Source organism: Hydra vulgaris, chromosome 13, assembly GCF_038396675.1.
Source record: "Hydra vulgaris chromosome 13, alternate assembly HydraT2T_AEP".
In the NCBI taxonomy this organism is placed as follows: domain Eukaryota; kingdom Metazoa; phylum Cnidaria; class Hydrozoa; order Anthoathecata; family Hydridae; genus Hydra; species Hydra vulgaris.
The window spans coordinates 7480001-7496531 of NC_088932.1; the positions used below are offsets into that span (position 1 = coordinate 7480001).

The following is a 16531-nucleotide window of genomic DNA, read 5'->3' on the forward strand; positions in this document are numbered from 1 at the left end:
AAGTTGCTAGTTTTCCATTCATAATTTTTGAGATAAGTCGTTTTTTTTTATGGTAAACATTCTTTAAACTTATCAACGTGATTTTTAAGTTTCTTAAAACATGTTTCATTTGCTTACAATAAACTTTTTTACATGTTTCAGTTATAAAATGGTCTTGATACACAAGTAACTAAGTTATTTATTTGTTGTACAATGATTGATAAAAGAGGATTCGATGTGAACATTTCCTGATTAGATTTATTTTTTACTAAAGATTCATCGTTGTATTCTGAATCATAAAACAGTTCATGGATGATCAATTTTTTTGTAAATATTTGAAATGGGATTTCACTGAAATGAATTTACCTTTGGTTGTGGTAAACTTAGGACCTTTCAGTAATAAGGATATTTGGAACATTAAAAGTTTTTGCATCACTTCATTTTGAAGCTCTAAAAATTTATCGCAAATACTTGATCGTCTTGAAAAGGACAAAATAAACAACTTATTTGACTTGGATATGGCTTTTTTAAACATACTTAACGTAAGTTGATGCAAATTGTTGTTAGCGTCTTTTAAAGCAAAATAAACTTAACCTATACCTATGTACGTTTAATTAAAAAATAACAATAAAGAAGTTGAGAAAATTTCCGTTTACGTTATTGCGTGTTTAAGGTGAACGTTTAAAAGGTGTCAAAAGAAAAATTGCAGTGAACTTTACGTCAAGATTAACGCTTGTATTGAATCTATTTAAACGTTATGACAGAGTTTTTAAAACTTTAATAGTTAGCTGAGGGATTAAGTACTTAATCTTTTATCTTGAATCTAATAACTTACTGACTAATCATCAATAAGGCTTTCGATCTTCTTATTCTAATGCTGATTTGTTAGCCTTGTTAACAATAATAACCGATAGATTCTATTGTGCATTAGACAAATGTGGAGAGACTACGGCTATTGCTATCAAAATTTCTAAAACTTTTTACTCATACTCTCCACAAACCAACACACTCTGCTTGCTTGAAGGGGGCAATCGATATGAAAAGGACCTCACGTAGGACCTCACTACAACTGTATAAGGTTCTCAATCGCTGGTGAACTTTAACTCAGATAAAACTCGTTTTTTTCAGCTAACCGTAATCGCAATCATTCAGATATTCCTAAATTTATGAACGGTAATGTACTCGATGAGTCATGTTGCTTTTATCTTCTAGGATTAACTCTAACTTCCAATTTTTTTTAAAATCGTGTACCAAATTGATTGTAAAATTGGCATTTGCCAAGGTTGATCTCTTTGTCGTGCTCACCACTTATTTTCTCAGGATTCAATTCTTTATCTCGATAAATCTTAAATCCGTCCTTGTATGGAATACTGTTGCTATATATGTGGCGAATCTTCTAAATAATGCCCTTCCTCTTTTAGACAAGGGGCAAGCAGGCACAATTGGAACTGCTCTTGCAGCCAACTTACAACTATTATCAAATTGTCGTAGTATTGCTTCTCTTTCTCTAATCTATAAGTACCATAATGGGCACTGCTCTAAAGAGCTAACGTCTTTTGTTCCATCTACTAAAATTTATTCTTGTGTTACTTATCATTTAATTATATCTTAACTATTTACTGTGAAGATTCATAAGTGTTTCAAAAATTCTTATTTGCCCAGTGTTTATTCCTTGGAATTCGCTTCCTTCGTCATGTTTTTCTAATTCGTATAATTTGTAATCTTTTAAGTTTTTTGTTAATCGTTATCTCACTCTATAATTTTCATCCTCTTCTAGTAACTTTTAACTCTATTTGTAATTGCTTGAAGTCTTGTTGGAAGTGAAGATGTGAAAAAAGAAAAAAATTCAATAGGCCTCATATATATATATATATATATATATATATATATATATATATATATATATATATATATATATATATATATATATATATATATATATATATATATATATATATATATAATATATATATATATATATATATATATATATATATATATATATATATATATATATATATATATATATATATATATATATATATATATATTATATTTTATATAAAATATATATATATTTTTTTTCTTTCACCTCTCCTGTTTTAAAAGTTAACACTGAATTAAGTACTTAACATAAGTTAAGTACCTTATTCAGTTTTAACTTTTGTATTTATTCATTTTACTTTAATTGTTATATTTAATATTTTTTGAAGCATTTTATATTAAAAAAGTTTATTTCTTAAAAGCTACAAAACCCTTATTTGAATTTTAAAATTTGTCAAAACTTTTTTAAATTTTTTGTAGTTTTAATACTGTAAAGTATTTATGTCAAAATTATTGAATAATTATTTTGATATAATTTATTTCGGTAAATAACTTAGGTGCTTTAGTATTTTTCTTATATACACTTATATTACAAGAATTAAAACATATCTTCAAAATTCCTTTAGTTCCGAGCCTTCATTATATACTACTACAAGAAATAAAAAACTATTATCTTTACATTTATTTTTTTATTTATTTATTTTTATTTACAATCACCGTCATTACGTTGATGTAAAACAATTTAACATTAATAGTGATTAAAAAAGTATCAGAAAAGAGCGTAAAGTATACTTCACATTAAAGCTTTTAGATAAATGGCTATGTGAATTCAAATGAGAAATAACCAGTAAGCTGGATTGTCTTCTTACGCAAAGGAACGAGCACAATAAGTCTTATAACATTAATTATAGACAAAACAGTCTATTGTGTTTTGTCATCAGCAGTGATACGGTCCAGTGCGTTAATGGACTAGGACCCAAAACAAAGATTCAAACAAACACCCATTTTCTAGCTTAAATGAGGCAATTGCACCATGTAAAATTACAAAATCTAGTAGGTAGTCAACAACAACTAAAGAGTTTTACAAGCAACCATCTAGTTCAATCTTCTCAAATACATCAAACACATCAAGCTTTAATAAAAGCAGATATTATCAACAGCGTACAGGTTGTTCCAACTGGGTTGGAAGGAAAGAACCATTTTATCATCAAGAAGACAAACAACAGCATTATTAAAAAACTCAAGAAAGACAACTATAGTTTTATCAACAACAATTTCAACCACGCCAACAACAAAACCGCTTGCAATATTATCAACAACATCTCAACCATACCAACAATAATTTCAGGATCAATGCTATCAATTTTCTGTCCAAAGTAACAAAAATTAATTCTAATAAAAAAAGAAACCATACTCTCCTCAGAAACTCCCACAAGTAAACTTTTTAGACCAAACCTTATCAAAATTGAGTTTAATAACACTAAATTGTATGGACACTAAAGAAAACAATTATGCAATACTACCGTAGAACAAATATAGTGTTAATGTAAAATAAGATCTATATTTGTTTTGGTTGGGTGTATTTATAGACTGCCAAATAACGACTTACAAGCTGCAAAATAAATAAATAAATTGATCATTTGCGTAGAATCTTCGATTTGACAGAGAACACTGTGATGTCTTACTTAAAACAGGAGATTTTAATTATCTAAATCTGAACTGGTTCTCCGAGATAAAATCATTTCAAAGATAAATATCATAAAGAAATATTTTTTAAACACATTAAACGAACAATCTCTAGTACCAATGGGAAGTACACCAACGTATCAAAAATCCAAAAGAAATAATCTAGCTTACTTGATTTAATTTTAGTTAAAAATAGTTATATAAATATATCTGAATAATGGTAATTCTGAAACAAATTGACCAGTCTTGTTTGATTATAAAAATTTTGAAGAGTGTAATTGCTTGTTTTTAGTTAAATATGAAGAATAGTGCATCAAACATATAAAATATGTGAAAAAAAAAATGTTAAGTTGAACAAGTTCAGCGAAGAGCTAAAAAAGTTGCACATTGTTTAAAAAATCGTATAAAGAGGGAATAAGTAGACTTAATCTAACAACGCTGGATATAATTAGAAATCGCGGAGATCTGATTAAATGTTCAAAAGTGGAACTCACCTTTAGCAAGAAATATTAGACGAATTATTGAGCGAGAGATTGTCAATAACTCGAAAAAACTTTTTTAAAAACAGAATATTTAAGGAGTGGAATAAACTATCGAATGACATTAAAGCATAAAAATCAGTCTATGAATTTAAAGTTTTACTTGACAGGCTTAGCTCACGCTGCAATAGCGCACTATCTACTGTTGGTGGGCTGCACAGTTAGTTTTTATAAATTGATATTTATAAATACTCAGTGAAATAGTTGTTATTCAAAGTAAATTTTTATAAGTAGGTGTATTTATATATAAACTATAGTATATTACATGTTATTTTTAACAATAACCTCTTTAAAAAGTGGTGATTGTAGTAGTTTCTTTTCACTCAGATATTTGTCATGATTTAATGATTGACCTTGTTCAGTGGCCAGTTAAAAGTTTAATTTCAGATGAAACTTAGATTGAAACACCACTAACCCTACCTTCATATAAATCTCAAATAAATTAATTGCAATGAGGCATTTCAATGTGCAATGACTTTTATATTAAGAACAAGTATTATCTTGCTGTGTATAACTTTGCGATACTTCACACCTAAATTTAGTACAGTCGATGATAACACGTATATTCTTAAATGGTCTAAATACTTTAGGAAGATTTCATTCATTAAATTGTCGCTCTAGAAACAATGGAAGCTCTTTAAAATGATAAAAAATGAACATTATTCGTGTTGTGAAAATTGAACAAATAAAAAATTCCCTCACGTTTAACCAATGGGTAAGAGTAAAAATATTGAAAGCTCTCCTTAGTCTCAACAAGGTGACGAACAACCGCTTTATTACAGATAACTTTAAACACTTTGTTTTAAACTTCACAACCCTTAAGCTGTTCCAGTATCAAAGTTTTTATTTCGCTGGTCCGAGAAAGTCAAACAAAGTCGAAAATTGAGATTTAGCTAAACCAATAAAATATATACAGCTTTTTTCTGAAAATAATATGTTTTCCATCGACGATATATTGTGCAACTGAACAATACAACAAATAAGATAATTTTTAATTTAAAAGAGAAAAGCAAGTTTTTGGATTTTGAGATTTAATATTTTTTAAACCAATTGTTTAAATCTTTGATCCTAGCATGTATTTATCATGAAGAGTTTGAGTAGATTTATAAAATTTTTAAAGTTCATACTTTGCAGGACTTAATGATCAGAAGAATCAACAAAAAAATCATGGTTTTTGCCAGTAATAAAATCAGCAATGTTGCACTCTGTATTTATTTCAGAACTAACAGAAAGATTACAAATGGTTTTAACATTAATGCTACTCTTTTCAACTTGAAAACTTACACGAGGTAAACTTTTTAGTTTAGGAACATGATTTCGAGTAAGCGGTAATTTTCTTTTTTTTTTATCTTTTTTTCTGCAACTGATCTTTTGAATGACTAGCACAAATAGGATGTGGTTTTTTTTCTAAAGAACCTTTTCCGCCGATAATATGTAATTAATAGAATAGAGCAAATATAGGTGAGTAATGTATATACAGGGTTAGTCAAAAGTTTTGTCTCCCCTTAGTGGCACTTTTTTTGAAGTACATTTTATCTCTTGTCAGCGTTGTAATTTATAGATAATTATTTTCAGTATCTAACCTTGACCTTAATACTGTTGTTTACTGATGTTATTTTTAAAAATATGTTTTTGACATAAAAATTATTTAATTTTATAAACTATTTAAATTTTGCCGCCTTTATCCCAAAAGGTCGGTGGCCAGGTAACAGCCCTGACATGACCTGTATCGAACACTTGTGGGCAAAACTTCAAGACAGTGTGCTGCTTGAACCACGGCCAAAAAATAGGGAAGAACTGGTACGCCGTGTTCAAAAAACTTGGAAATCGATGGATGGTGATTATCTGAAGGCTCTGGCGGAATCTCTGCCGAGTCGTGTTGCGGCTGTTCGAGCTGCAAATGGAGGACATACTAAGTACTAAGCATGAATTATATTTTTATTTTATTGGTTTATGTATTGTTGTGTTTAATAAATATGTATTTATTGCAAATCATTACTTGTTTTTGTATTAAAGTTGAAATTGTTAGACCAGTGGGGGAGACAAAACTTTTGACTAACCCTGTATATGTAAATATAGGTGAGTGTAAATATAGGTGAGTGTAAATATAGGTGAGTGTAAATATAAGTGAGTGTAAATATAGGTAAGTGTAAATATAGGTGAGTGTAAATATAGGTGAGTGTAAATATAGGTGAGTGTAAATATAGGTGAGTGTAAATATAGGTGAGTGTAAATATAGGTGAGTGTAAATATAGGTGAGTGTAAATATAGGTGAGTGTAAATATAGGTGAGTGTAAATATAGGTGAGTGTAAATATAGGTGAGTGTAAATATAGGTGAGTGTAAATATAGATGAGTGTAAATATAGGTGAGTGCAAATATAGGTGAGTGTAAATATTGGTGAGTGTAAATATAGGTGAGTGTAAATATAGGTGAGTGTAAATATAGGTGAGTGTAAATATAAGTGAGGCTAAATATAGGTGAGTGTAAATATAATTGAGGCTAAATATAGGTGAGAATGAATTTAGGTATACGTAAGTAAATATAGATAAGTAATAAATGGAACAAATATAGGTGTCTTTTTTAACTTTATTTTCAAGAAAAATTTTACGTCCACTAGCATGAAGCCATATCTTGCATTTTTCTGTTCTCATACTTTGCTGGAGTTGTTCCCATTTGTCATTGAATCTTTTATTTTTCCAATTTTTTGAAATCTTAGGAAAAATACACCAAGTAGTGATCCTTCAGGATAGAGAGAATCTGATGTGCGCAAACCCAACAACATTATTTTATTGCACCTTTTTTCTTTGTCTTGTTGCACCTTTTTTCTACGTGCACTGGCATTGAGCTTCCTTGTATTTTGTAAAATTTGTCCTTATTTTGATCCTAGTAAGCCTTGGAAAATTTTATTAAGTCTATTTTTAGAACTATTTTTAGAAATTAATCCTGGCAGTGCAATTTAGTCTGATACACAATAACCTGGTCCATCTTGACAGCTGGTATATGACAAAAATAAGTGCAGAATTTGTAAATGTGAAAATAACAGTCATTGAGGTCCAGATTGGATACAATGTGTTTCATGCCACTAGTGGTTATGCGGAGTTTGTAACAGTTCTTCTGAGGAGCCGTAGTACACTTGTGATTGGTGTTTAGAGGACTAAGTTTGAATACTGTTTTCTGGAACATTATGTAATTGTAATACGTTATTGTAATGTCGTTGTATGTTCACTGATTATAATTAGAAATGTATTAAACCACGAGCCTTTTATTTAATAGACATAAGACTGATTGTCTAAAAGTTTTGTAAATTAGTTTCGCTTTTTATGATCTTAACAGAATCAACGAAAACTAAGAAGATTTCTTTAACTTTTATTATTTTTGATTTCTCTACAGTTTCATAAATACTGAATTATAATATAAAACATGCCGAAGTTGCTCAAGAGCTCTCTAACTTTATAATAAACTAATAATTCGGCACATGACGAAGTTGCCTCTAAGTCAGGGCCACTTCGTCACTCTTCATAATGATATTTCAACTAATTTTTTTATTCAAATAGGAAATTAAAAATTAAGAGAAACGTTAAGGGGCATGCTGCATTGTAACAAAACTTCCAGGCTAATTTTCGTTTTCCATTCTGAAATCATTACAAAGAAAAAAATAAGTTCCACAAATGACGAAGTTGCACCAAATTAAGCTATATGCATATATATATATATATATATATATATATATATATATATATATATATATATATATATATATATACATATATATATATATATATATATATATATATATATATATATATATATATATATATATATATATATATATATATATATATATATATAATTTTGGTATATATATATAAAATATATATACCAAAATTATATATATATATATATATATATATATATATATATATATATATATATATATATATATATATATATATATATATATATATATATATGTATATATATCTTTATGTATATATATATATATTTATATATATAAAAATATATAATATACATATACATAAATAAAAAAACTTTCAAGAAGAAAGAAATGTAATATGATTTAACCCCCCATATAGAAAAAATGTTTCAACATACATAGATAAAGTGTTTTTAAAATTGGTCGATAAGCATTTCCCGCCCTCTAATAAATTACATAAAGTTTCTAATCGAAATACAATTAAAGTAAGCTACAGTTCCACAAAAAATATGGAAAGAATTATAAAAGGTCACAATCATGCTTTGTTAAACAAAAAAGAAATCCTAAATGAAAACAATACTGAAAATTGTAATTGTAAACAAAAAAAACAATTGTCCAATGAGTGGAAGTTGTTTATCAAAAAATGTGGTGTATAAATGTGTTGTTTCCTCTTAGAATGTACCTGATAAACAATTTATTGGCATAACAGAGGGTGAATAGAAAAAAAGTTTTTCCTATCATAAGCAATCTTTCGAAAATATAAGGTATTCAAAAGACACCATGCTGTCAAAATATATATGGGAAATAACCGGAAAAAAATATTGTTGATTTTATACTGAATTAGTCCATCCTTAAAACAGCGCCTGCATATAATAATATTTTGAAAAAAGACAAACTGTGCCTACAATAAAAATTTGAAATATTTACACATGCAAATCAAGAATGCTTTCTAAACAAAAATTCGGAATTAATTTCGAGATCTAGGCAGGAAAATAAGTTTCATCTAAAACAATATAAAAATAAATGAGTTCAAATAATATTTATATTAAATAGCCTTTTTAAAAAAACATTTAAAAAAAAGCATAAGCAACCATTTCTAAAGAATTCTTTATATAATAGTGTCACCAAATTCAACAAATGTGTAAAAATTTACAGTAGTTAAGACATTTGCGACTTCCTGTAATTTAATTTTTGGAACAAATTAAAGTTTTATTAATTTAATCATTCATTTCAGATGATTCTTTGTTGATGAAACATTCAAAATGAAAAAAATTTTTGTTTATTGAATAATATAATATAATATATATGTATATTATATTATAGTAATCATCAAACAAAATATAGATTAGTATATATATATATATATATATATATATATATATATATATATATATATATATATATATATATATATATATATATATATATATATATATATATAAATACTAATATATATATAATTATATATAGAGAGAGATACCATAAATCTCTATATATAATATATATATATTTATATATAGCGAGAGATACCAGGCCGTGCACATGATGGAGCTCGGAGCATCCTTCAGGTTGGGGCCAACCTTCCTTACTTCAAAAAAAAAAAAGCCTGCTCAAATTTTTTTATTATATTATTGGAATATAAGTATAAATAAATATTCCAGGTTTCGTTTCTTACAAAGTTATTTTTCTTGTCTTTTGTTCAGCAAACTTTTCAATCACGTGATGGAAGTCAAGATTTTGTGCTAATAGACACTCTATACTCAAAATAGCGAGGTCACTTGTTCTTTCTTGTCTCATAGTTAAGCGCAAAAAATTTTTGATGAGTTTCAAATTACTGAATGGGGAACTCTTTAGAAATACAGTAATTGCATTGCGTTTTTTTGATTCAATTCCAGTGAGAGTGGCTCACTTGAGGCCACTCTCATTGGAATTGAATCAAAAAAACGCAATGCAATTACTGTTTTTCTAAAGAGTTCCCCAAGCTTCATTTCAAAAATTTTTTATAAGTTAAATGAGGCAAGAGGTTTTTTTTCAAAATTTGCAGTATGAATTTGTTTTATGTGAAACAATTCTTCAGTCAGTTCATTTTCGGTCACTCTTGGTTTCTACTTCAAACAGTTTTTGATACTTCCACAAAAAAGAGAATATAGAAAAGAATTCTTGATCTGCTGTGAAACGTGCAGTATGTCAATCAATTACAGAATCAAAAATGTGATAAAAAAACCGTTCTCCGAAATGTTGTCTCCTGATTCTGTTTCTGTTAATTCTGTGATTTGTTCATCACCTTCAATTTGCTCCCCAGCAAAACCTTTGCGCTTCACTTTTTTGTGTATTGGAAATTGAGGACTGATTTTTGCAATATCTGCAGCCAACTTGGTCTCTTCCAAAATTGTAGGCCATTCCTCCAAAACAAAATTGAGTTGACAGATCAATGCTTCAATATTTTCCACTTCAATTCCAACAAGTTGCCTTTCTTGACTGATTGGCCTGGTTGCAACGGTCAATCAATGAGAGGATTTTCATCTAAATTCCAGACATGAGAACATATTTGAAGGATCATAAATTTCAGGGCACCTCTAATCTTACTTTTTGTTTTAAGCGTAAGAGTTAAGCTCTTAACTTCTTTCAAAGATTCAATGATTTGAAAGAAGTTAAAAGCATTCAATGATGTGCAGCATTCTGTGCACACTAATTCAATGAATGACAACCACAGTGTGAGAATATAGACAATGGGTTCTTCTTTTGTAGGATTGCTTGAAAACCCTTGTACTTTCCTGACATGTTGACTGCATTGTCATAGCCTTGGCCATGGCAGTCTTCAAAAAAAAGTTTTCCATAGTTTCCAGAATTAATTCTGCAATATCAGATCCAGTTTTTTTGGTACAATCTGCAAAGATCAAAAACTTCTCTTATTAAAAAATTTTCCTGGTTCTTCTTTATGTACATAACGAATAACAAACGTAGTTTGGTCGGTATGGCTCACATCAGGTGTGGCATTAACCATGATTGAAAAATACTTTGCAGACTTGCACTCTTCTATAATTCGCCTGCGAACCTCAGCTGCACAAAGGCCAATGAATTTATTTTGAGAACGATTTGACAAGTAATGCACCTGAAGTCGTTAACCCTTGTCCTGTGATTGTTTAACTTTTATCACATGTTCCTTAAGAATTGGATCATAATTCGAAATCAGTTTCAGCAATCCTAAGAAATTTTTCATTATGAGAATATCCAATTAGGTCAGATTATCTACGAAAAGCCAACCTGCGTTCACCAAGAAACAGAATTACATCTAAGATTCGTTCCAAGTTTTTTCTCCAGGTGTCAGCTTCATTAAGGATTTGGCAATTCATCAAATAATCAATTGACTAAACAACTTTCATTCAAGCTTTCAATTCACGCCACTGAATGTAGCATTATTTAAGTGTTTTCAATTATTTATGCTCAGGAATTAGACTGATGAGATTCTTTCACTTCTTTCCATATCTCCATCCTCCAATCATAGAACCTGCTTTCTAGGTAAAAATAATTGGAATGGAAAATAAAACAATGCTGCCTTTGCTGGGCTAAATACAAGTCGATACTGCGAGAAGGATTCCCCATAAAGCATTCAGCTTTTCAAAATTGACATTGGAAATATACGATTTCCAGTATCTTTTGGCATATCCAGTGGGAAGAGAATATGACCAGCCATAACAACCCTTTCTAGCTTAGAAGAGGAAATATTTTCTGCTTCAAATTCTCTAATGTCAAATGGCTGCAACAAAGCTGGTCCATCACTGAGAGTGATTCTTGTAAAAGTATTATCACTACCACTAATTTGACTGTCTTGAAAAGTGGCTAATCTGTCTGCACTGCCACTGTCAGCACTATTACCAGTAAAAAAAGATTGGATACTTCCGTCATCTTTTTGCTTCGTTGAGTTAGTGGAAAGGGCATCTGATATTTTAGGAGTAGATGTAATTCCAACATCAAGTAATGCTTGCAATCCTTTTTGTAGAGCTGTTTTTTTTACTTTATTGATTTTTAACTTTGACGCACCAGATGGAAACGTGTGTTTCAGTTTTATTTTTTTAAATACCTTCGTCTAATAAGTGTTCATTTATATATATTTATATATTTATATATACATATATATATATATATATATATATATATATATATATATATATATATATATATATATATATATATATATATATATATATATATATATATATATATATATATATATATATATATATATATATATATATATATATATATATATATATATATATATATATATATATATATATATATATATATATATATATATATATATATATATATATATACATGTTTAAAAAATTTTAAAATATATTCTGCAAATAGAGTGTTCAATATTCTTAAATGAACAGAGCAAATATAAATTAGTAGAAAATCGCTTAACAAAACTTTTTTCTTATTTCACACTGTGTTTCATGAATAAAGACTCATCAGAAATGCTCAGACTCAATGCAAAAATGCATTTTTGATGAGTCTTTATTCATGAAACACAGTGTAAAATGAGAAAAAAATTTTGTTAAGTGGTTTTCTACTAATTTATAATTGCTCTGTTTTTTTAAGAACATTGAGCACTCTATTTGTAGATTACATTTTAAAATTGTTTAAACATATATATATATTTATATATATATATATATATATATATAAATATATATATATATATATATATATATATATATATATATATATATATATATATATATATATCTAGATAAGATTTAAACAAAAGCTCTTCCAGGGATTGTCTATAAGTTATGCAACGCTAAATTTATTTAAAAAAAAGAATCATTAGATCTTAAGCTCTTTTTTGCGGTTATTTTCATTAAACTTAATGAGCTATTTTAATTTTTTATTTAACTTAAAGCTGTTGATAGAGTAAAAACATGGGAAAAAAACAACCGGAATGTTATTTCCGCTGACGGGGGCCCCATAGGGTCTGCGGCCCGGAGCAATTTGTTCGGGTGACTCACCCTATGCACGGCTCTAATAGATACATATTTAAATATAAATAAATAATTATTACCTGGCAATAAGGATAAGATGAGTAGAAAAAAGTGCATTGTAAAGAACAAGGGATAAAATATCCTGATATGCATCTTCGTTCAACTGATGAACTTTCATAACTATTCAAAATTAACGTTGCACATAAGTTTTGACTCCCTACACATGTCTCTAAAGATACTTGTACATCTTGCGTGCCGTTATGAAGAGGTTCATTATAACATTGTAGTCCATAACCTTAATGGTAAGAGATTGAAAGAAGCTTTTAGTTTATAAAAAAACGTTATTTTTTTTTGTATTTTGAAACATTTACGTTTTTTAATTGATTTATTTTAAAACGTTTATTACTTACGATTCACATGCAAAAGAATTTATATTTAATACTAACTTAGCAGGCACAGACGTTCGTTATACGTCACAACGACGTTTTATAGACGCCTTAAGTCCTATGGACATGCTTAAGACGTCCAACAAACGTACTTAACTCTCTTGAAAATATTGTATTTAAAAAAGTGTTAATATAATTACCTTACAAACACAGCCTTAGAAAAATAAAATTAGAATATCAATGTTTATTATCATTGCATACACGCATTAATGCGACATAAACATTATTATTAAAAAATCCTAGCAGTAGTTTATCTCTTAGTTTCATAAAAAACTAAAACCGCAAATGAACTTTTTTGACATTGAGGACATCATTTACTTGTAATGCTTTATTCAATATTATTTTTATATTTAGATACGAAGATAAAAATTGATTTTTTAAATGCTTTTTGATTAAAAAAGCAAATGATCAAACTAAATGTTTTCCTTTACTTTTTTTTATTATTAGCTTTTTACAAAATAATGTATTTACTGCAACTTCATGCTGAAGAAATATAGAAACTTAAGAATAATGTAAACAATATAGGAAAGTCGGAAAAAAATTGATTTTAAATTTAGAAATGGTTTAAGGTGAGTTATAGATGTTACTTTATGTCCAGATTTAAAAAAGAAAGCCATACTAATTCTACATTTTTATATCATTAGACTTATTATAGATACTGATGACACTTATCCCTTAGTCACTATTTTTTTTAAGCTCAGCTATTTTAAGTTCGATTGTTTTTTTTTTATTTTACTTTTATAATTTCAAAAATCTAAAGGATTTTTATAACAATTTGTCAAAACTTACGTGTAACAATAATATTTAATTTTAGAACACTCGTTAATTTAGAGACCACGCTTTTGGATATAATTGTTTGTAATGTTTACCATATGTAACAGTTGGAATTAACTCTAAAAATTGTTTATAAGGAACTCTATTTCTTTTACAATTAAAATAACAAATCAATTTAAAGTTTACAATTAAATAAGTTTAGAAAACAATGTTAGGAGTCTTGGAGTTAAATAGTTATAAAATCAGAAGGAGGATCATTTAATGCAAATGACAAGTTTCAACAATAAAATACAAACAAACAACTTTAAATAAACGATACACAAGAAAAACTTATGTAAAACTTAAGGTAGAGGAAAAATTAAATATTGTTTATTTATATTACTATTATATAGTGGAAAATAGTTTAAAATTACAGTTAAAAAATAACCAGATATTAGCAGTAATAACACGAAAACCGAGGTAGAAAGGAAGTAATAATGAAGTAATTTCAGCTGTAGCGCGGTGGTTAGAGTTCTGCCTCAGAGCCAAGAGATCCATGGCTCATTGGCGGCTCTATCCTAGTAAGCAATATTGTTAAGGAACTTTCTGGACAAATATTGTACATACAATACTTCTCCTCGGTGCGCTGAAATAATACAATAAATAAAAATTCATCTAAGAGATAGCAAGATCAAGCAGTTTTGGGCTGTTTCGTGTTAAGGCAATGGGTAAAGGAATGTCTGGATAAACTTATTTGTACTTTACTTTGTAGAGTTTCAATTATTCAATTTTTTGATTTATGTAAAGTTCATTTTAAAATGTTGCAATTGTATACAATATTAAAAGCAGTAGTACTATAATGTTAAAAAATTGTATATAATAGTAAAAAGAATTTCAAAAATATCACAAAATTTATTACATTGAATTTTTTTGTCTTTATACTTTTTTTGTCTTTACACTTAATCTCTAGATATTGTTGCCGAACTACCAAAAATTTTTATTCACGTTTTTGAGCACGTTCTATAAACGTTCTATGAGCGTTTATAGAACGTGCTCGAAAGTTTGCAACGTTTGAGAAACGTACTTGAACGTTTTGTGTTAGCTGAGACGGCAATATCTCCTTAATTTTAATCTACATCATTTTTTTCCATTTTTTCAGTTCTTTTATTTTTATATAGTTTTAAAATTTTTATTACCCAACATACCAGCATGGCCTAGTAGTTAGGTAGTAAAGTTCCTGAGCAAAAAAGTTGTGGTTTGAATCCTTCCACTTGCTTCTTTTTTTTTTAAATCTTTTTAGTTTTTTAAAGTACAAAAAAAAGCAATTTTGAAGTTTTATAGATATTATTTACATAAAATATGTAAAGATGTTATACACTATATCAAACGAAAGAATTTTTTAAAAAACTAAAAGTTCTAAAAACGTCAAAGCACCGGGACAAATTGTTGCGTGTGTGTCATGATTGATATATTTATGTTGTTAGTGTCCTCCAGTTACAGCGCATTTAACCACTGATATAATAAACATATGCGTGTAGGGAACCTAATGCACCTTTGAGCACGTTGTACCTTTATTCAATCCACCCTGTCGGAGTACTTTTGTTATTTTTAAATAACGTGAAGTGCTATTAGAAATAAATGCCCATGACAACTCTTCTTACCGTAAAACATTATACTTGGAATGGATTTTATCGATCTACAAAAAATTATAATTTTTGGCTCTTAAAAAGTAAACATTTGCGTTGATCTTATTTTGATATTAAAACTGTCATAAATTGTTGTTTGAATAAAGTAAATCATTATAAACATTACCCAACATCTTCTTTATGTTATAGAAAAGTTTCAATGATAATTTCTTACCTTAAATGGGGGTTATGAAAATAATTGTTAAAGAAACCCATCTCGTATACCTTTGACCAAACTAGGACGTTGTACCTTTGACCAGCAAAAGTTGTTTCCTCGGTTATTTGCAAATTTAAATAGGCCAAACTTATGAATTTTATTATCGAGTTTATCAGGCAGCTGTGCTTTGTTGCACTTGAATGCAATACTGTTTCTTGCTATTTATAATGGATAAAGCTATAAATTTTAGTCAAATTTCACAATTTTAATCTTTCCACATATAAAAAGAAAAATTATTCTAGAGAGTCATTTAGATCCCGATATTAAATTTTCTAATAACAGCGAGGAAATTTAAAACGTATGTCCATTATATTACAACTTAAATACTTCAAATCCTAAAATAGATATAGATCCATTCGCTATCCTACATTGAGATATTTGAAGCATTCTAAAGTCTTTCTGTGCTAAGTAAAAAACTATTTTTACTTAGCACAAAAACGGAGTTTAAAGTTATTTGCCACACAGAAACATCGTGTCACATAATTTAGAAATTGAAAACAATTTAAGTTTTCAGCTAAAAATTTATAAAGAATTTCATTAACTTACATAAATCACGAAGTGAATACTGTAGAGCAAGTAATGATTGTGAGTCATTGACAACTGAAATTTTTATTAAAATCACTAAAAACCTAATAGTGCATACAATTTTTGATAAACACATAAAAAGTTTTATTACGATTAAAGATGATTGTTT

General features: G+C 27.9%; 1 protein-coding gene across 1 annotated transcript in view; it reads right to left on the reverse strand.

Annotated features, from left to right (window-relative positions):
• Positions 1–16531, reverse strand: part of LOC136089348 (uncharacterized) — a 40903-nt gene that overhangs the window by 5681 nt on the left and 18691 nt on the right. The window contains exon 2 of the mRNA XM_065815319.1: positions 12817–13031. Coding sequence (XP_065671391.1) covers positions 12817–13031 — 215 coding nt within the window. The remainder of the gene's footprint in view (positions 1–12816; positions 13032–16531) is intronic.